Here is a 20,100-nt window from a genome sequence, read left to right as displayed (position 1 = left end):
ACAAAACATGAGATCGCCTTTTCCATTTTTCTTTTTCTTTTGAAACTTTTTGTTTAGTAAATATTCCGTGGAAAATGCATTGGTAAAAATGTGAACCGAATCGTATTCTTACCAACTTTAAGAAACTGATCATTCGATGAAATCTTTATTAAATAAACCTTTTAGGCTAAATCTGATTGCTTAAAGGCAATGAAAGAATAGAATATATTGCTAATGCACTGGGAGGCAATTTCACCATGATGTATACAGATCCAAGCCAATTCCCTCTTATGTTTGACTGTAATGATCATTCAGTGAGAAACGTTGAGAAAGGTCTGTGACATAAATCTCATCTGAAATCAAAATATTGCATTGATGAATTTTAGGATACCCGGTGTCTTTGGATGCCTGACTATTTGATTATCTTGGATTACTAGTGATCCCTTCTGTGAAGTAACAATCGTTCTAGAAATCAAATGCAAGTAGTGAAAATTGTAGTGCACTAAAAAAATAAGCAATAATGCAATAAGAAATTGGCAAGAGTTTGAGTTGAGGGATGAAACCAAATTCCGTGGATATAACATTGCTTCAAACTGGAGAGAGTCTCACATTATCTTAACAAATAATTTTACATCAAATTAACAGAGACTTCTAACCAATCTTGGAGAGAACATCGTTGAGAGTTGACACAGTCTGAGCATAATACTTCTCTGCTTCTGAGCTGCTCTTAATCTTTGCTGCATAATCCAACTGCAAAAATTTCCCAGTAGATGGTATAGAACAAAAACAATCGTTAGAAACAAATAGAAGGGACATGTAATCAAAACAATGCCAAAATTAGAAAATTATGAAACAATACTAACATTGTTGATGTCTTGGAAGAGTTTTCCGGTGAGGTCCTTAAGGGCCTGCTTCTCTTCCTTAGGCTTAGCAGAAATGATTGTCTTGAGATCATAACGAAGGTACTCTGCTTTAAGACGAAGGTCATCACGAACAAATGGCCAAGCCTTCTTCTCTATCTGCCCTTTTACATTGATAATGTCTTTGGCTGATTCTTTTGCTCTTGCCACAGCCATTGCTGGACTTTGTGGTTGCAGGAAGAACCTATCTTTCAATGGAAGGTCCAAGTCCCTTGGCTCGTCCGAGTTCAGAGTCCCAGCTGCAACAATAAGATCCCTTTTTTGGTGACGCCTAAATATTTAAGCTGATGGATTATGGTAAATTTAGTGTTGGAATTACTTACGGAGTCCACCAGAGGGAGGTGGGGGAGGACCGACTTTGATGGGCTTAGCTTCAGCGAGAACGGCTTGAACGAAAGAGCCGGAAGCAAGACCGGCGGCGACCAAGCCAAGAACAGCCCTGCGGCTGGTCTCAGGTTCAACAGGAACTTGCTGGGCTTTGATGATCAACCCAGAACGGGGGACGGAAGGTCTGATGGTGCTAGCCACACTCAAGCGGGATGAGCCACTAATTTGAAGGCTACCTTCCAATACAGCCTGAGAGGAACCACAGAGTCCTGCCATTGATGCCATAGCTTGTGCCATTGCTTCCACTACCAGCCCTTTTGAATACTTTTGTTTGTTTTACAAAGTTAAAGGATTTTCTAGTGGGAAATTGAGGGTTATGTTGAAGATCTCTTTATTTGTTTATGTGATGCAGAGTAATTGGGGACGCCACCACCTTATCTCCCATTTTCTTCTACTTGGATAAGTTGGATATGGTTTTAACCAATTGTTTATGAACACGTGTTGGATGATTCTTCTTCATTGGACATCTATGATAGGTTCCAGCGTGGGCTACTAAAACTTCACCACGTGGACTTCACCACATCATGATTCTCTTCTCTCTAACACTAACATCACTCACGTACTTGGGATATTTGTTTCCCATACTTAATTACCAACCATATATGATTAAATTTCTATCATAATCTTAATTAACTACTCAAGTTTAAAACTTGTATTTTGTAATAGATTACAAAACGAAATTGTAGTTTGTTTGTGTATGTGTGATCTTGTTGATGCCAAAATTTAAACATGTAAAAGTGTACATGATCTTCACGTGACACCAACAATGAATTTGTTTGAAAAATAGTAAAACTCAATTAATTAGATGTGTTTTAATTTTCATTAATGCTAAAAACGAAAAGTGAGTATTTAGTGTAAAACTAAAATCCATCCTATCAAATTGTAACATTATCAAAAATTAATAAGTAAATACGTATTGAAACTAAATATATATATATATATATATATATATATATATATATATATATATATATTATTTTTCCAAAAAAAAGAAAAGAAAAGAAAAATTCAATAAGTTTTATGGAAGATAAAAAAACTTTGGATAATTATAGTTTGTGGCAATTTTAGAAATAATAAGCAAGTATGTAGGAACATTTTAAAAAATTGTAAAGAAAGAAAAATCTATCAATCTTCTGTCGGTGGTGGTGGACCATAAACGTTTATTAGTGATAAAACAATATTTGCAACACGGTTTACTATTGATAAATTTTACTAGATTTGTAAATTTTTTAAAATGTTGTTACATGATTAATTATTTTGAATCTAATCGCTATATTTGTAACTATCTCAAAATTTTTAATCAAAATAATGATAATAATAGCAGTAGTAACCTGGCTGGAGGATAGATTTTGAAAAATGACTATAATAAAAATAAAACAAAAGAGCACCCAAAGGAAGAGAGTGACAACCATCAGTGCAGCAACCCAACGGTATAATCAAATCAATTATTTAATCAATGGACCAAGTTTTCAAATAAATTTGGAAAGTACGTAATCTCACATTTATTATATTTTAAAAATAAATAAAGCTATCAAATACTTGGGCCTTGAAAAAGCAAAATGGCCCGAAAGTAAAAGCCCAGCCCAAATAAATAACGTCTCTCTTGTGGAGCGCGTGTTACTATACCGCCAATTCAAATTTCAAAATCTTGTGTGCCCTTTTTTCCCCTCTTCGACCCGAAGACACACTTCAACCAGATCTCAACGTTCCATTTTGTCTTCCTCCCCCAAACTCTCTCACCTTCCCCAACTTAACTCTTCATCTTTCAAATTCCCGGCGCCAATCGCTATCTTCCGCCGCCCTTGGCCTCATTCTGGGAACATCTGTCCACGACTTTATCGGAGGTTGATCCTTTCTGGATTTCAGGAAATATGGCATCTCGAAACCAGAATAGGCCCCCTCGTAGTCCAGCTGTGAGTTCATTCTACTCTTTGATCCTTACCTATTTGTTAGGATGTTAGGGAAATTAGAAAATACAACTTCTTTTCTTCACTGGTTTGTCTTAATCATAATCGAGGGTTTCATTTCTTGATTACCTTTTTTTTTTTTTGTTTGGTGTATATCCCTGAGCTAAGAAATGAGGGCAAGTTGAAATCAGTGGTTTTAATAGAAGCATCTGGATTTGTAGTGTTTTAGTTTATAGTTGTTTTTTTCTATTGAGTTTAAAATGGTTGGGTTTTGCACCCCAACAGATCAAATTTGTGTTGTGTTAATTTCTGTCATGGATGTTTTTGAAACAATCATGCAGAAAAAGGATGTTCCAGACGATGTTCCCTTAGACAAAAGGAGGAAGATTGCAGCTGGAAGAATATTAGGGCCTGCAGCTGGTGCCCGAGGAAGACAACCGTTTGTAGATGTTAACAATAGGCAGGGGGTTTCTGCTAGTGATGCGTGTAGCACCGAGGATTCTGAATGTGGTACCGTGGAGTTCACAAAAGAGGAGATTGATTCGTTGTTAAGTGAGAAGCTAAAAGGGAAGAAATTTGACCTGAAGGTTGGATGCTGAAATTTTCTACAACCAGTATTTAATGGTTAATCGTTATTCTTGAATTTTCTTGTCCCGAACTGTTTTGCTAATGCTGTACGACTTTTTTTGACAAAATTTTGTCAGGGGAAAGTGGATCAAATAACAGATCATAACAAGAGGCTCAAGCTTTGCATAAAATGGTTTCAGCAAATAGAGGAAAGTCATCTACTTGAAGAGGAAAGACTTCGAACTGCTCTAGAATCTGCTGAGAAGAAATGTTCGGCTATAGGTAGTGTTGATTTTCACGGGCTCTTACTGCTGCCAGTAATTTGATATAAATTTTGTAACATAATATTAACAAGGAGGAATCCTATGGCATATTTTGTTCCACCTGTTTTCCAGAGTTGGAAATGAAAGAAAGAGCGGATGAGTTCTCTTCCACTGTTTCAGTGCTAAGGGATAATGTTGCGTCTTTGGAAGAGAAAATGACTAAAGAGGAATCTGATAAGCTGGTAGGTTTATAGGTTGCTGCTAATGCTTATTGGTTTTTTGTGTGCCTATAATTTCTTATATTTCTTTCAACCATTCTGTGGTTCCATGCTATGTTTTGGTACATTTAGGATGCAATTGAGTGTCATAAAAGAGAGAAAGATGCCCGACTTGCCGCGGAGAATTTACAAGCTTCACTTTCAAGCGACCTCGAGAAAGCTCTTCAAGAGAAATTAGCGGCTGAAAAGAGGGTAATACAGCTCATGTTTGACTTCTATATCAGCATGTTCTTCAGGAATGGATATTCTCTTAGCTGATTTATGCAAACTCTAATCCTCACTCCTTGAAAATATACAGCTTGCCTCTAATGAAGATTTGTACAAGAGGGCACAAGAGTATAATATCAGTCTTCAACAGTATAACAGTAAACTCCAAGCTGACCTTGATACAACCAGCGAGTCACTCAAACGAGTAGGAATGGAGAAAATGACAGTTGTGGAGAATCTCAGCACAGTGAGAGGTCACAATAAGACGCTGCAGGAACAATTAAAATCTTTGAAAGTAAGACGATCCATAACCTTTGATCTTGCATAACTGTTTCACTTTTTACCGTATTAGGAGAGAATGTAAATAAACCCTTTCCTATTTTATTGATGATAAAAGAGGGCATATAAATAGCCACTTAGTACAACTGTTTAATAACATATAACAAATTCAGAACTAACAAAACCAATACATTCTAATATCCTCAAACAGTTTGACAATAAATTCATGAACTTGTTCTATCTGTTCATAATTTTTTACTATTTCGCATGGCCTTGCACAAGTATTGGGGGCGTAACCTGTATCATTCCTAGTGAAGAAGTTCATGCTTGTGTGAAGTTCTTTTAGTATTCTAATTTTATATTTTGCCGCAATAATCTGAACGTTGTTAATGAAACAAGTGGCGGTTGGTATTTCTTGCATGGGCCGTAGAATAAATTCTAGTTGATTTTCTCATATAGGCTTCATTAGAGGAGGCAGTGAAACAAAAAGATACGTTGACGAATGACATCAAGTGTCTTCGGGAAGAGCTACAACAAGTGAGACATGATCGCGACCGTCTAACAAGTCAGGTGCTGGCCTTGACCGCCGACTTGGAGAAACTTAAAGAGGCCAGTGGTAAATCATGTATTGAATTGGATAGCCTAACAATGAAAACAAATTCCTTGGAGGTAATGGCCGTACCTATGTTTACTCATTGATGTTCCTGGCATCCCAATCTTCTTACTCAGAAACCTTTTCTTCCCTTCAGGAGACATGCTCTTCACAAAGGGAGCAAATACGTGTGCTCGATCACCAACTAACAGCTGCAAATGAAAAATTAAAAGTAAGTGATAGCCATTAATGAATTGTGCTTGTTATATTGTTTTTGTGGAGCCGACCTTTCCTATCCGAATACAATGTTTTCTTTTAATCACCCAACAATTTCTTTTCTTTCTCACAGAGAGCAGATTTATCTGCTTTCCAAACTAGGTCAGAATATGAAGAACAGAAAAGGTATATCAGTGACCTACAAAGCCGCCTAGCAGATGCAGAGCTGCAAATTACAGAGGGAGAGAAGTTAAGAAAAAAACTTCATAACACGATACTGGTAAATTCACGTGCTTAATTCTGTTGTTGGCTTTAGGTCATTAGGTGGTTGGCTTTAAATTTATTTTATTGTTTCAACGGGCAGGAATTAAAAGGGAATATCCGTGTATTCTGTCGAGTGCGACCCTTGCTACCTGATGATGGTGTAGAAACCACGGTTGTCTCCTATCCAACATCAACAGAAGCTGCGGGCCGGGGTATCGATTTGTCACAAAGTGGTATGAAGACATTCTTGTCTGCGGAAATTAGTTAGAACTAAGCCTTTACTTTTGCAAACAACAAATGATGTATTTTGGCTTTGAATACGGATTGACTGGAGGCTAATTTCTGTAATTATTTCGTTAACAGGGCAGAAATATCCATTCACGTTTGACAAGGTGTTTAATCATGAGGCATCTCAGCAAGATGTTTTTGTAGAAATATCCCAACTGGTGCAGAGTGCACTTGATGGCTATAAGGTATCGTTGCTTATCTCTCGTTTTTTGTAAATCCTTGTAAATAGTTTGCTTCAGTCTAAAATGATGTGAGGGTTATTCCCTCCATTTTTTCATTACAGTGCGCCCACTTCTTTGAACACGTAAAAATTTGCTATGTTCATTAAATTGTAAACAAAAGCTGATTACGATTCATTCTTTACACTTTTCCTTGGTAATCGGATTTTCTCCGTATTTACCGCTCACTGTTCTATCACATCTGACGCCTTGTTGAAAAAAAAACTCATCAACCTGATATTTTGTCAGGTTTGCATATTTGCTTACGGTCAAACAGGATCCGGTAAAACTTATACAATGATGGGAAGACCCGAAGCTTCAGAGCAGAAAGGTTTGATACCACGATCTCTTGAACAAATATTTCAAGCTAGTCAAGCCCTTCAATCTCAGGGATGGAAATACAAAATGCAGGTAAAAAAAACAGACAATTATTTTGATCATCAATTTTACTTTTAATTCTAGAATCTTTGTAATCCCTTCTAAATTTCTAATGTTCATTGTAGGTTTCCATGTTAGAAATATATAATGAAACCATTCGTGATTTACTGTCAACACATCGATCAGGCGGTTCTGACATAACAAGGACAGAAAATGGTGTTCTTGGTAAACAGTACACCATTAAGCATGATGCAAACGGGAATACACACGTTTCCGATCTCACCATCGTTGATGTTTGCAGTATTAGAGAGATCTCTTCACTCCTACAGCAGGCTGCTCACAGCAGGTCCATCACTTTGAGAATGACAATTTGAACTCTAAATTTCTTTTACCCACGTAGTTTATGTGCAAAGTAGAGGATCGGATAGGACGTCTGAATTGAATTTGAATTGGGTTTGATTCTCAGGTCCGTAGGTAGAACTCAAATGAACGAGCAGTCATCAAGAAGTCATTTTGTATTTACTATGCGTATATCAGGCGTAAATGAGGCAGGTTTCCTTATAATCCGCATGCACACATTGTTGTAGTTCATCTATTTTGTGTTGTATATATATAATCAGCTGAAATTTTTCCTTCACTTCACCAGAGCACTGAACAGCAAGTTCAGGGTGTTCTAAATCTCATTGATCTTGCTGGAAGTGAACGGCTTTCAAGGAGTGGGGCAACTGGGGATCGGTTGAAGGAAACACAGGTTCGTTCTCACTCTTGTACCTACTGTCACATGCTTACTCATTCTTGCAAATCGTGCTAACCTTCAGAATATGTTATAACTCTTTGCAATAATCATTCTAACTTCCATATTTCCTGACTATCATCATCAGGCTATCAACAAAAGTTTGTCGTGTTTGAGCGATGTCATATTTGCCTTGGCTAAGAAGGAAGACCACGTCCCTTTTAGGAACTCCAAGCTTACGTATCTTCTCCAGGCACGTGTTTTCTCTTAAACTAAATCTTTCGATCCTTTCTTCTGGTCTAATATTAGTTACGCACTTGTAGTTATCCATCTTCAATTATCAATTATCATCACTTGATATGGAAGCAACTAACTAGTTTGTTTGGAAATATATATATGTAAACAGCCATGCCTAGGTGGAGACTCAAAAACTTTGATGTTTGTCAACATCTCTCCTGACCCATCATCTGTGAATGAGTCGCTTTGCTCGCTTCGGTTTGCGGCCAGAGTGAATGCGTGTGAAATCGGAATTCCTCGCCGGCAAACAACCATGCGACCTGTAGATTCCCGGTTGAGTTATGGCTAAAATTGAGTATAGTTTAAAGCTCTGAGGTGCATTTGCAATTTGCATACATAAATCTTTATTTGTCACAGGGGTTGTAGTATTAGTGAAGTGTTGTAGATGGTGTTTGGTGTTGGGATCAACCACTAATTTGTATTAATATCAGGGTTAGAATCTGGCTGTGTGATTTTAACATGATTTTTCAAATTTTATATTTCTGTACAACAGTATGATTTTATGAACCTAAAGATAAATATCTCTCATATTTCTAATTCTAATCCTTGATTTCATCTTCTTTGGATGAATTTTAGTCGGACTCTATTTTTTGTCTCTCTCTCAAATTCTCCTATAAAAAAGTTGAATACGTTTCTTTAATATCATACCATGATCACAGAAATTTGTAAAGATAAGATGAGGATCACAAACTAATAAATTACTTAAACTCACAATATTTATGATTTTAAATGGGTAAACTCTTAAAACAGTGATAGACATCAATGTCAAATGAGTTTAAAACAAATAAAAAGTAAAACTTATTCGTTTTCTTTTCTAAACTTTTTTATTTTTAAGCAATGTAAGCTTAAAAGAAAAGGAAGGGAACACAATAAGTAAATGAAAAATGAAGATGACTCATCTAATAATTGAATGGACTCAAAAAAAAAAAAGGTCATTGCTGCTATGGGTGACTATCGGTCGATTGGAGTCTATTTTTTCAAATCGACCATACTTGGTTTAGTAAAGTGTTAAATCGACTTCAACTTTGATGAGTTAGGTCGGTTTTTGTTAGATCGATCTCGACAAATTCGATTTGATTGGTTGGCTCGATTTGTTGATGTTTGATATTCAGTTCCTGAGAGTAAAAACAAAAGAAGTGAGGGCGTACGCAAGCCATACAGAAAAGATAGGCACAAGGGGCAATCATTAATAAAAAAAGAAACTATAAGGAAATAAATAAAAAAGAAACTATAAGGAAATAAATAAAAAAATCGTCGAGAATGATGCAGTAGGAAAGATCTGCTGCCACTGTTTTCATTTCAAGGCTTGCATGTGAAGCTGGTGAAGAATCAAATCATAATCATAATCAAAATCAAATCAATCAATTTGGATAAGATGAAATCAAGAAGTGGGGTCCGATTCCTAGCTAATTTTATAGCAACCCTTTATTTCGTTTAATCCATGGTGCAAAATTTTGGACTACAACGGAATTCCCATTACCAATCACTGAAGAACTCGGTCGGAAAGATTCTGAGTGCCTAAAGTGGAGATGGAGGGACAAGATCAGTGGCAACGGACTAGGGTTGTGAAGATTGAATCTATGGAGTCGTGGAATTTCAACTTGACTAAAGCCATTCAACAAGATTCTCTTGTATGTTCCCTTTATTAAGCTCACTTCTTTCGCTGTTGAGATCTTTTTTAACACTTTTCTAATGCGTTCTTTGCTCGTTTTCGAATACATTTGAGGAAATTATGAATGACCTGTGAGAGTAATCTCCATGAAGTTTTTCTACTGGACAAGTAACTTTATTCTCTTGGTCGTATTGAAATTGAGAAATTTGGTGTAGATTGGATGAAATGGTTGTAAGGTATAATGGAAAATTTGCTCTATTTTGATGGGAAATTGGTTTGCAATTTGTTCTAATCAACTAGATGGAAGTTCCAAGTTTCTATTTGTTTATGTGATTTCTTTTTCATTTTTCTTTTTTGTTTAGATCGTTGTGCACTTCACTGCTTCTTGGTGTATGCCTTCGGTTGCCATGAATCCATTCTTTGAAGAACTGGCATTAACCTACCCGGATGTTCTGTTTCTCACTGTCGATGTTGATGAGGTTAAGGTAATAAGTCAGGTTTGAAAGTGATTTTGAAAGGGTTAAAATGACTCGATACTCGATAGTTTGTTTTTAATAGTCCAAAATTAATTAAAATTGTATGAAAATCATATTTAAAACTGTAAAATCATACCAAAAAAAAAAAAAAGAAGAAGATTTTGAATGTTGAAAGGTATGTTTGAAAGTGATTTTGAAATTTAATCATTTCAAGCTCACTTCCTAACACGCCCAAGTGTCCAAAATCAAAATAGATATGTCATTACTCCTGTCTAGGAACTTATCTGCTTTTCAGACTCCATGATTTCAACTTTCTTGTTAAGTGATACAAACAAGTTATTGTGTGTTAAGATCGTTGGTTTAACAACTAATATAGCTGCTCATTTCCGTTGTTTAGGTTCTACAATTCAAATGATAATAAGGTGAAAACCATAGAGTTTAGAACAATGAATACAATGGAGAAAGGACGAGTGAAAAAGAGAGAAACCTAGTAATTTGTTGCAAGAGAAGGTGTTAAACAGAGTATTAGGCCATACCAGTAACTTCTTTTTTGATGAAAATTGATGCCTCTTTTTCTTCCTTTTCATTCATAACCTTAGATAGTTAAAGGAAAAAGAAAAAAAGAGGCTTAGGTGCTGGCTTTGCTAAAATGGTTTCCTCGCTCGTGCGCTTTTTGAAACACTGGTAGGGCATATGGTTATTAGTTTCCAGTTCCTAGATTCTGATTATGAAATAGGAGCTTCTCAGCATAAGCTTTTGAGAAATAGACGATGACAAGTAAGCAGTTGAGCTTGCCAATCATACTCATTTCAGTGAACTACTTTGAATAGCATTTGATAATCATCAAAGTCTTTCAAAAAAGGAGAAGCATGCTGTAAAAACTAGTAATGGTATGTTATTGATAAGTTATGTCTCTGACTGCTAACCGAGAGAGTATTTCAACATATTTCTTTGTGATATCGATTTTCCCATGTTAGGAAGTGGCTGCTAAACTGGAGATAAAGGCAATGCCAACTTTCTTGGTGATGAAAAATGGTAATCTGATTGACAAGCTTGTAGGTGCAAATCCAGAAGAGATAAGGAAAAGGATAGGGGCATATACTGAGACTGTACATGTTGCATAATGTAATATCCTTATGGTTGGTTTGGAGGTGATGGTATATTTGGTCTTGTAATATATGGCTGTGGTTTTGGCATCAGATGGAGACAAGGTGTTGTCTGGCTTTTGTTTATGTGGTGTTAGCCCCTCATCGTGTACATAACAAGTTTTTTAACTGTTTTGTGCTCTGTTTAATTAGAACTACCATCATGTTATTATCCTGAACTTGTGAAATTTAATGAAATGGGTTCTGGGTTTTGTTGTCACATTACTTGATGTCTTGGATTGCTTGAGATTTCACTCGTGTAGTTCTTTCATGGCTGGAAAATCATTGCTGATGAATGACCAATTCTAGCAATTTTAGTGAGTTTCAAGTCTCTTTCTCATATTTTACCAGAAAACCTTCCGCAAAATTCACTTGTTAAACGAAGAAATGGGCACCTTAGATGTTTTTTGTACCTTTCTTTTGTGCATGCACTGGCTTTTCCTTATTAAATAATTGTGTTTTATTTGTTTTACAGAAGATTCTTCTCAGGTTTTCTTTGTTTTAGTTTATGTAATTTCAAAACATTCCTTTGGTTCGATGTCTGCCCCTACATTTTTAAAAGTGATTATTTTTGGTTCGTTAATTTTTTTTATTACATTTTTAATTTACTGTTCTAGTTCGACACTATACTCAATAGATTTTTTTAAAAGTGGTTGTAACTTTGTGTTGAAAGTTTCATTATATTCTTTTAGAAAGATTAGTGCGAGCAAAGGATAAAAATTGTTTTAGAAAAAAAAAAAAATCCCAGCAAATTTGTCCATGGAAGATTATATTCTGTTGAGCTATGGCCGATGAACTATTAGATGTGAATATGGCGTTTAGGAATTTGAAATCCAAATTTAGAAAGCGAAAGGTGAGTGTGGGGCTTAACTTAGGAAGCATCACAAATATTGCAAATCTCAGTGTTTGCTTTTTCTTGTGGTGTTCGCCTTAGCGTTAGTGGACCATTTGCTTCCAAATATGCGATTCTTCTCCGATTTTCCCTTCCCATTCTTTTCTCATATTCCCTTTTCCATCTCTACAAATCTCCCATTGCTTCTGTCCACCATTGAATCAAACCCTTTTCTTCTTTCTCCCAATGCATTTCCATATCTTCTAGCATTGTACCCAGACTTCGAATTCCAGCAACTTCTCAGATATGGGGTCGCCTGAACTTACGGATTGGGTGTTCGATTACGGTGTGATTGAGAACATTCCTGTCCCCGGTGGTGACCTGCCTTCACTGGATCTTCCCTCTTTCACTTTGCCTTCTTGCGATTTCACTGCCTCCTTCAGGTTTTTCTTCTTTTCCGACCCTTTTGGTGTTCTAACAGAATCTGCATTTATATCTTTTGAATTTCTTTTAGGTTGATCTTTTATGTTGTTGAAATGGGTGGGTTGAGTTGTACTGTTTCGGCTAAGGCAATTCGGTTTTCTGCTTTGTGTTCTACTTTTCTTACCTGAGTTTTGAATATGGGACTATGTGGATGTTTCATAGCTAAATAGTAATAAATGGTTATGAACTTTGTGGTTTTGTTTAAATAGATACTAACGAGCAACACGAAACTTCACTTTGAAATAGAATTTTTTTAGAATGTTGGATGAGAATAATCAGGTGTTGGAATTGTGTCACCTGTTCTAAATTCCAATTAACATCCAAATTTTGGAGTATAACTCGGTAAGAATGTTAGACAAGAATTAGGTCAGTGTCATTTGCTCCAAGTCCCAATTTTCATTCACATATTGGAGTAGAAATATGTTAGAATGATTGACCAGAATTTGATGCTGACAGTGTCACACTGTCACTTGTTCCCTCCCTATTTTCATCCAAATTCAAGTGAATTTCTGCTCCAAGTAGTTTTGGAATATGAAGGGTGAAGGGTGAAGGGTAATACTGTAACTTTAAGAAAGACAAGGAGTAGTTTTGCTACAACGAAGAGAGTTTAAGGGTATTTTGTGCAATCTAACCATGTTCCATTGAGTAAGATATGGTTTTAAAACGTCCAAGATTGGCTAGGAGTTTTACCAGTATTTCCTCTACATGTTCTTTTCTTTTTTTTTGATAAGATCTACATGTTCTTGCTTTCTCCCTCTATTTTATATTAGTAGTGTTCATGGGGGTGAGCTTTCATCGGTGTTGTTCCTTTTCTTTTCTTTTTTTCTAGGAAACAAACTTGATCGGTTTTGTTCTTTATTATTATTATTTTTAATTTGCCGATTTGGAATTTTTCCAAACGATACCACCAATTCCCTCTCCTCCTTCGATCAATCGATTTCAGTTCGATCGACTTGTGTTTTCTTTTGTCTATCATGCTCGCCCCTTCATGTATTAAGTCTCGTAAATTAATTTGTTTAGTCTATCAATTCAATCTTTTTTATTTAGAGATAATCCTAGATTTAGGTTGAGTTGAAATTTATGAAAAAGACCATTTTCTCTCAATTTTACAATAACCTATTGACTTGAAAGATTAACTTCGGTTTTTTGTGTCCTTTATGTGATGGAGAAGATATATGGTAGGTTAAATTTCTAAGTTTAGTTCTTGAGATCAAGCTTTTGTTTAAAGGTTTTGTCAAATTTAAAAAGTACCTAACATGTCATTGAACTTTTAAAAATGTTTAAAAAATACTTGAACTTTCTAATTTGTATTTAATAGGTCTTTCACATATTTAATATTTTTAATATTAATTGAGTTATTAGATACACAAGATTGAACTAGTCTGTATGTTTAATGGATTCCTTAAGTTTAAATTTAGCAACCAACAGGTATGTAACTTTGAAAAAAAGAAAGGGAAGTAGGTCAGCAATCTATGAAACACTTTAAAAAGTTGAAGGACCAAATAGACATATTTAACCTATATTTTATTAAAGAACTCACTCTTCTGTTGTTAGTGTTTCAGGGAAGACTTTGATGAGCCACTTGGAATGGAAGAAGATGTAAAAGAATCTAGGTCCAGGAAAAGGTGAGTAGTTATTAAATTACAAGCATTAGCATCAATGTTTATGCTCTAATGCCGTAGCATTCATTTGACATATTTTATTGGATATGTCCTTACAAGAGCATGGTAATGTTCTTACTGTTGACAGGATGAGCTCTGGATCATCAAATGCATTCGAGTCCAAGGCACGTAAAGAGAAAATACGGAGGGATAAACTAAACGACAGGCATCTAAATTCTGTACATTAATCTTTTTTGCCATTCTTGTCTCTGCTCTGTTCCTCTCACACCTCATATTTTCTCTTTGTCCATTAAAGGTTTCTGGAATTGAATTCCATCCTCAATCATGGAAGGCCTCCCAAAATTGATAAGTCTGCTATTTTGGGTGATGCAGTTCGAATGATTATACAGCTAAGGGATGAGGCTCAGAAACTCAAGGAGTCTAATGAAAGTTCTTTGGAGAAAATTAATGAAATGAAGGTGTGCATCTACCCTTTTCTTATCATTCTTAAAGTTCATAATTCCTATGTTGTAAGTTTTAAAAACTATTCTGTTTTAAGTAAAGCTTTTTCTCTATGTAGGCTGAAAAGAATGAACTACGAGATGAAAAACAAAGGTTGAAAGAAGCAAAAGATAGCCTTGAAAAGAAAATGAAGGGCTTTAATACACAACCAACCTTCTTGCCTCACCCTCCAGCAATTCCTGCTGGATTTTCTTCTCCAAATCAGATTGTTGGGGGGAAATTGGTACCTGTGATTGGATATCCAGGAGTATCCATGTGGCAGTTTATGCCTCCGGGAGCCATTGATACATCGCAAGACCACGTTCTTCGGCCACCAGTCGCCTGAGCCGGAAAATTCTGTTAACCGGCTTTGCTTCTGTATGAGAGAATCCTATGTTGATTTTTATGTAGGCTGACTCAGTTATATTGTCTGTTAGATTCTCAAGATTGAATTGGCTGAATATCTGTTATGTTAGAGAAGTTGTTGCTGATCTAAATTCATGGAAGCTCTTATACAGTAACCACATTCACCAATTCTGAAATCTCATTTACTTTCTTCATATTCTCCTTCTTTTTTTTCTTAATTTGGATGAGATATCCTATCTCGTGAAAGAGTTGCAAGAGGTAAAGCTTTCTATAATGTAAGCAAATACTTGATTTTAATTGGTTTTTTGAATTGAGTCACATTTTACATTAATGTCACTAAGATTAGGTCATTCCTACAAAGAATTGTTTGCAAAATCCTATTATTTTGCAATGTTGAAGGCATTTGGAACAAAAGTCGAAATGCTTAATTCTTACTGTTTTTATTATCACATATTGGGCATATATGTATTTAGTTATATTGAGAAAGAGTTACATTTTATCAAGTCAAAAAGAAAAAAAAAGACATTAGAATCTTTGATAAAGCTGCCAAAATAAACAAATCATTTTTAAACATTAATGAAGACACAAGCTAAAACAGAATTCCAAGAAGGAATTAGGCTTCAAAATAATCTGCTTCCTGGCGTTGTGATATGTAGATAATATTTTCATTCCATGGGCTAAGAGTAATTAAGTTGGAGTCTTTGTGTTCGCGAAGAATGAAGGTTGAGACGGTTCAGAAAAATCAACTAAGTTACCATTAAGCATGAGAAGTATAGTAGTCATGGTTGGCCTTTCACTTGCCTTTTCTTGAACACAATGTAATCGGATACGAATACATATCATCACTTCATTCCTTCTCTCACTTTTAATTTGAATCGAAGGATTTACAATATTCAACGGTGTTCCCTCCATCCGATTTCTCCAAGCCTACGATCATCAAATCACTTCATATTATGAAACTCTTAATTTAGAGGTTATTGACAATTTTCTCAAAGAAAAAGAAAAAAAATTCTACTCACATCACTTATTAGGTGATCTCTTATATTCTCATTACTGCATCAGTTTGATTATTCTTTCGTCCAATCACGATTTCCAAAACTAAAACACCAAAGCTAAATACGTCGACTTTGATGAAAGATGACCATGTCTTATATATTCTGGAGGCATATATCCGCTTAAATTTTACACACATTATAAATAATAAGTTAGTGGAAAAAAGACTTCATAATTACATTATAAAAATTTAAGAAAACATTTAATGAACTCATATAGTAAATCCAGTACTTACTAAGTACCAATAATTGTACTTGTATATATCATCACGTGTTCATTCGAATGTAAATAATCTTGCACTACCAATGTCTGATATTTTAGCATTCATCTTTACATCTAAAGAACGTTAGAAGCTTTTAGATTTCGATGAATAATATTGATTTAAGGGTCTTGGTGAAGATAAACAAGTCCTCGAATAATGCTTGTGTAATGTTCCGTTTAGTCCAATCCAAAGTTGGACGTTTAAGAGGATCTACATGATATTAATAGGGTCTTTAGTAAAATGTGAATAATAAAGGCGAAGAAGAAGAAACGTAAAAATTTACCGAAAATGAAACTAGGAAGACTTCCATTGTGCAGAAACTCATAAATGAGAAGCTTTTCATTTTGTTTCAAAGGAGAAACCTAAAAGCTTAACTAAATTCCACTTCATTTTTGAACTCAACATCTCCAATGTCTTGACGCTTCACGCAGCCGTTTCACCGCTACGATTCGTCCATTTGGAAGCTTCCCCTGTTAATGGAAGTGAAAAAAGGAATTCATCACAAATCCACCTTCCCCAAGTTTATTTTCATCTGAAAATTCATCTGTTGCCATTTTAATGATGTTGAAATTGAACTGCAAGAACCCCTCCATTGTCGTCATTCCTTCCTCTGTTTCACCTGCCCCTTCAAAATATAAGACAAACACATGAAAAACTTCATTTCCCTCCTCCAAAAGTATATTTAAACTACCTTAATTAGCTTACATTTTATTCCATTCGTTTTCTTTGGCCTTAGTTTTTCTCCCAAACATGGAGACGGTGATCATCCATAGCCTATCGTAAATAAGTTGTGATATTTTATTATATTTATAAATATTTCACAAATTTTATCAACTAAAGTAAATTTTAGAGGCATTTTTAAAAATAGTAAAATAAATTACAATATTTAATAGGTTCATAGCTCCTATGATTAGTCCGGTTATATTGAAAGTTGAAAACCATAACACAAAGTCTTAATTTGTATGATAAAAAGTAGACAAAAAGAAGTCTTACAAAAGAGATACAAACCATTTTTCATTGAAGAGTTGTAACAAAGTTTCACATTTTTAAAAGTGGGATATGTACATAGATTTATAAAAGAAAATTTTACTTTTACATCTTTCACTGTCTACCTTGTGACAATAAGATAATCATATTTACGAGTATAAAACTAACGAGGATCTAACTCTGAAATTGAGTACACGTCATTCGGATCATGAACAATTGAGTTGTAAGCTATCGATTGTCTAGAGATTTGAGAGTAAACACTGTTGATATAAAAAGCAGGTTTAGAGGGTCTAGAGAGACAGATGAAACCATTGTTAAGCATAAGAAGTACGACAACCATTGTTGGTCTCTTATCTAAATTTTCTTGAACACACGACAATTCAATATGAATGCATCTAGTCATTTCTATTCTTGATTCACTTTTCAAACAAGGATCAGTAATATCTAGTGCATTTCCTGATAGCCAATTTCTCCATGCATGCATGAACAACAATAGGAATTAATGCATTCTCGTTCATTCGATACTCTAGTGGCAGTAAAATTTCTCCAAAATCGAAAGAAAAAAAGAAGACATGAACTTGTCCTTACATAGCTAACAAGAGATTCAACAATCTACTCGTTGGTTTGAACTTGATTATTCTTTTGTCCAGTCACAATTTTCAAAAGTAAAACACCAAAACTAAATATATCTGATTTGACTGAAAATGACCATCCCATACATACTTCGGAGCCATATATCCACTTATATTCAATAGCATCACAAACAACTTTAGTCAGTAACTCCCTGGTGATCAACACATGAAATATAGGCTTGAGAAAGTTGCTTTTAGTATTTACAAAGTACGTATGATTTTTCTTGTATTTTCTTGTGTTTGATCACGTAGAAATAGTTTTGCAGTTCCAAAATCAGAAATTTTAGCAGTTATGTCCGCATCTAATAAAATATTACAAGCTTTCAAATCTGGATGAATAATTCTAAGTTGAGGGTCTTCACGAAGATAATAAGTCCTCGAACAATGCCTTCTATAATGGAGTACCGAGTTTTCCAATCTAAACTCTCACAGTTAATAGGATCTGCATCCATATTATTTGTATTTAAAATTAGAGATTTTGGAAGATGAAGTAATTAAGTAAAGAATGAAGTAATTAAGTAAAGAAATGAAGAGAGAGAAGGGGCTACTAAAGAGGAATTTCTCAAGACTGGAATTCTCCACAAACTCATAAATGAGAAGTCTTTCATTTTGTTTGAAGCAGAAACCCAAGAGTTGAACTAAATTCCGATGTTGAAGCTTAGCCACCAACATGATTTCATTCTTAAATTCCTCATCTCCTTGCCTTGAGCCTTGAAATAATCGTTTCACAGCTATATTTTGTCCATTGGGAAGCTGACCCTGTTCATTAGTTGCATTTAAACTGGGCCTTCAAATTAGTTTACAATGCATAATTATATATTCAAATTGTTGTTAAAACTTGTGATTACCTTATAAACAGCTCCAAGCCCACCTCTCCCAAGTTGATTTGCATCGGAGAATCCATACATAGCGATTCTAATGGTGTCAAAATCGAGCTGCAAAGATTCTGCATTTTCAATTTTATCTTCAGCCAAATTTGTGGGTCAAAGGTTAAAGAGTTAAAACACACAAATGACACAACGGTGAATCCTGTAAATGAATGATGATGCTCAAAAGGAGGTTTTCTTTTTATCTTTACATTCACGTGAATTTCTTCCTTGCTTTCTTGTCCTTAAGATGAAAATTATGATGATTAGGAGCTCAGCAACTACACCAAACACATTAATAGGCACAAAAATGAAGACGAGTACGCGAAGAAAGGAATCTCCTGTGGAAAAAAAAAACTTAATATTACAAAAACATGAATTCTATCTAAAAACTGATTAAGCCAAAAATTGAGATATGATTAAAAGAACCTCGTGGAGAAGAAGAAGTGGTTGTATTTGAGGGAAGAGGAGGGGGCGATGAAGCCGGCTGATTTTGAAAGAAGCGATCGAGCTCAAACCGAAGTCTACAACCTGGTCTTTGAATTCTCCCTCCTATCTTCCCATCGCAATATTCTCGAATTTGCGCAATAGCACCGAGGAGACAGTCAGTACAATCATGGGCAGACATATCAGGAGTGCATTGCACAGCCCCATAAAAGAGTGGAGAATTCGGTATTGTACCACTTCCAATGGCAAACTTCAAACGAGAATCACCTAATGCAGCTTCAGCAGTGAGACGTTGAAGCAAATTAGTGGCTGCCTGAGTGAAGCGAAGTGGGTCTGAAGAATTAAAGGAATTAGTCATATAGAAACCGGGGGAAAGCTCCATGAGGCTGAAGAACGAGAGGTCGGAGTAACGAAACATGCAGTGTTCATACCACCCAATAGCCTCCACTTGAGAGGGACAGTTTTTGGGGAGAAGGGTTATGGAGTTGTTGAGGCAGGTTTGGCAAGCGCGTGGAGTAATCTCCTCTGCATAGCCCCATTGCATAAGCTTTGTGGTGATGACCGTAAGAGAAGTTGTAGAAGCCCTAGTCAATTTGATGGATGGTGAAGGTGGAGAGGAGGTGGTCTAATTAAATTGGCTTTGTAGGAACTGTTAGTAGTGTATTTTCCCTGATAATATGAACAATCATAAAATATGAAATCTTGTGGCTCACCAATCGCTATGCGCTGCAAAATAATGAGAATGGCTATCAATAATATGAATGTAGGCCTAACCATCCCTGATTTCAGCTTTCCTACATACATACAAGCACTCCTCCTTCCCAATTGCTGTGTTTTCTTTGACTTTAAACTCACACCAAATCAAATAACCATTAAAAAACTTTCTTTTTAATAGAAAAGCAAAAAAGTCGATGTCAAGTTTTTTCTTTTTTTTTTTTTTCATGTAGAGACCTACTTTTCTATATTTGAATGTAAGAAATAAAATAGAAGTTGGTGTATTACTCAATATCCCTAGATTTTCACAATGCATACAATTTTTTTTTTTTTGAATTGAACATAATGAG

General features: G+C 35.3%; 6 protein-coding genes across 6 annotated transcripts; 3 read left to right on the top strand and 3 right to left on the bottom strand.

Annotated features, from left to right (window-relative positions):
* Positions 1-528: 528 nt before the first annotated feature.
* On the bottom strand, positions 529-1,665 carry LOC101209135 (oxygen-evolving enhancer protein 3-2, chloroplastic). Its single transcript, XM_004145044.3, has 3 exons — positions 1,223-1,665; positions 843-1,138; positions 529-729 (listed from the first exon to the last, which is right to left on the bottom strand). Exons 1-3 carry the CDS (start codon positions 1,521-1,523, stop codon positions 631-633), a joined length of 696 nt encoding a protein of 231 aa, XP_004145092.1. The 5' UTR covers positions 1,524-1,665; the 3' UTR covers positions 529-630.
* A 1,253-nt stretch (positions 1,666-2,918) lies between these two features.
* LOC101214929 (kinesin-like protein KIN-14C) lies at positions 2,919-8,354 on the top strand. The gene is made up of 17 exons (XM_004154120.3): positions 2,919-3,199; positions 3,535-3,780; positions 3,898-4,042; positions 4,156-4,265; positions 4,374-4,493; positions 4,600-4,803; positions 5,247-5,456; positions 5,537-5,611; positions 5,729-5,875; positions 5,960-6,092; positions 6,223-6,332; positions 6,615-6,776; positions 6,869-7,089; positions 7,210-7,291; positions 7,390-7,494; positions 7,625-7,729; positions 7,883-8,354. The coding sequence occupies exons 1-17, from the start codon at positions 3,158-3,160 to the stop codon at positions 8,060-8,062; spliced, it is 2,397 nt and encodes a 798-aa protein (XP_004154168.1). The 5' UTR covers positions 2,919-3,157; the 3' UTR covers positions 8,063-8,354.
* A 634-nt stretch (positions 8,355-8,988) lies between these two features.
* Positions 8,989-11,231, top strand: LOC101209385 (thioredoxin-like protein CXXS1). Its single transcript, XM_004145045.3, has 3 exons — positions 8,989-9,404; positions 9,748-9,870; positions 10,839-11,231. The coding sequence occupies exons 1-3, from the start codon at positions 9,303-9,305 to the stop codon at positions 10,983-10,985; spliced, it is 372 nt and encodes a 123-aa protein (XP_004145093.1). The 5' UTR covers positions 8,989-9,302; the 3' UTR covers positions 10,986-11,231.
* A 150-nt stretch (positions 11,232-11,381) lies between these two features.
* On the top strand, positions 11,382-14,983 carry LOC101208894 (transcription factor ILR3). Its single transcript, XM_004145043.3, has 5 exons — positions 11,382-12,281; positions 13,884-13,946; positions 14,071-14,148; positions 14,239-14,401; positions 14,503-14,983. The coding sequence occupies exons 1-5, from the start codon at positions 12,145-12,147 to the stop codon at positions 14,767-14,769; spliced, it is 708 nt and encodes a 235-aa protein (XP_004145091.1). The 5' UTR covers positions 11,382-12,144; the 3' UTR covers positions 14,770-14,983.
* A 2,828-nt stretch (positions 14,984-17,811) lies between these two features.
* Positions 17,812-19,194, bottom strand: LOC116404599 (putative receptor-like protein kinase At4g00960). The gene is given in 5 exon segments (XM_031887585.1): positions 17,812-18,094; positions 18,097-18,165; positions 18,272-18,482; positions 18,572-18,930; positions 19,019-19,194. Coding segments are annotated over 4 exon segments (510 nt in total). The 5' UTR covers positions 18,632-18,930; positions 19,019-19,194; the 3' UTR covers positions 17,812-17,924.
* Positions 18,975-19,580, bottom strand: LOC116402667 (cysteine-rich repeat secretory protein 38-like). Its single transcript, XM_031882256.1, has one exon. The coding sequence runs from the start codon at positions 19,578-19,580 to the stop codon at positions 18,975-18,977; it is 606 nt and encodes a 201-aa protein (XP_031738116.1).
* Positions 19,581-20,100: the final 520 nt, after the last annotated feature.

Source organism: Cucumis sativus, chromosome 1 (assembly GCF_000004075.3).
Source record: "Cucumis sativus cultivar 9930 chromosome 1, Cucumber_9930_V3, whole genome shotgun sequence".
Taxonomy (NCBI): Eukaryota; Viridiplantae; Streptophyta; class Magnoliopsida; order Cucurbitales; family Cucurbitaceae; genus Cucumis; species Cucumis sativus.
Note: the sequence above shows the minus strand (reverse complement) of the source record. Positions and strands in the feature narration are given on the sequence as shown.

Coding starts and splice junctions, on each gene's coding strand:
- LOC101209135 (XM_004145044.3), bottom strand. CDS start 1,523: ATGGCACAAGCTATGGCATCAATGGCAGGACTCTGTGGTTCCTCTCAG. Junction 1,139..1,222: donor ACCTCCCTCTGGTGGACTCC/GTAAGTAATTCC, acceptor TTATTGTTGCAG/CTGGGACTCTGAACTCGGAC. Junction 730..842: donor TCTTCCAAGACATCAACAAT/GTTAGTATTGTT, acceptor AAATTTTTGCAG/TTGGATTATGCAGCAAAGAT.
- LOC116402667 (XM_031882256.1), bottom strand. CDS start 19,580: ATGCAATGGGGCTATGCAGAGGAGATTACTCCACGCGCTTGCCAAACC.
- LOC101208894 (XM_004145043.3), top strand. CDS start 12,145: ATGGGGTCGCCTGAACTTACGGATTGGGTGTTCGATTACGGTGTGATT. Junction 12,282..13,883: donor GATTTCACTGCCTCCTTCAG/GTTTTTCTTCTT, acceptor TTAGTGTTTCAG/GGAAGACTTTGATGAGCCAC. Junction 14,402..14,502: donor AGAAAATTAATGAAATGAAG/GTGTGCATCTAC, acceptor TTCTCTATGTAG/GCTGAAAAGAATGAACTACG.
- LOC101209385 (XM_004145045.3), top strand. CDS start 9,303: ATGGAGGGACAAGATCAGTGGCAACGGACTAGGGTTGTGAAGATTGAA. Junction 9,405..9,747: donor CCATTCAACAAGATTCTCTT/GTATGTTCCCTT, acceptor TTTTTTGTTTAG/ATCGTTGTGCACTTCACTGC. Junction 9,871..10,838: donor TCGATGTTGATGAGGTTAAG/GTAATAAGTCAG, acceptor TTCCCATGTTAG/GAAGTGGCTGCTAAACTGGA.
- LOC101214929 (XM_004154120.3), top strand. CDS start 3,158: ATGGCATCTCGAAACCAGAATAGGCCCCCTCGTAGTCCAGCT. Junction 5,612..5,728: donor CTGCAAATGAAAAATTAAAA/GTAAGTGATAGC, acceptor TCTTTCTCACAG/AGAGCAGATTTATCTGCTTT. Junction 7,495..7,624: donor ATCGGTTGAAGGAAACACAG/GTTCGTTCTCAC, acceptor TATCATCATCAG/GCTATCAACAAAAGTTTGTC.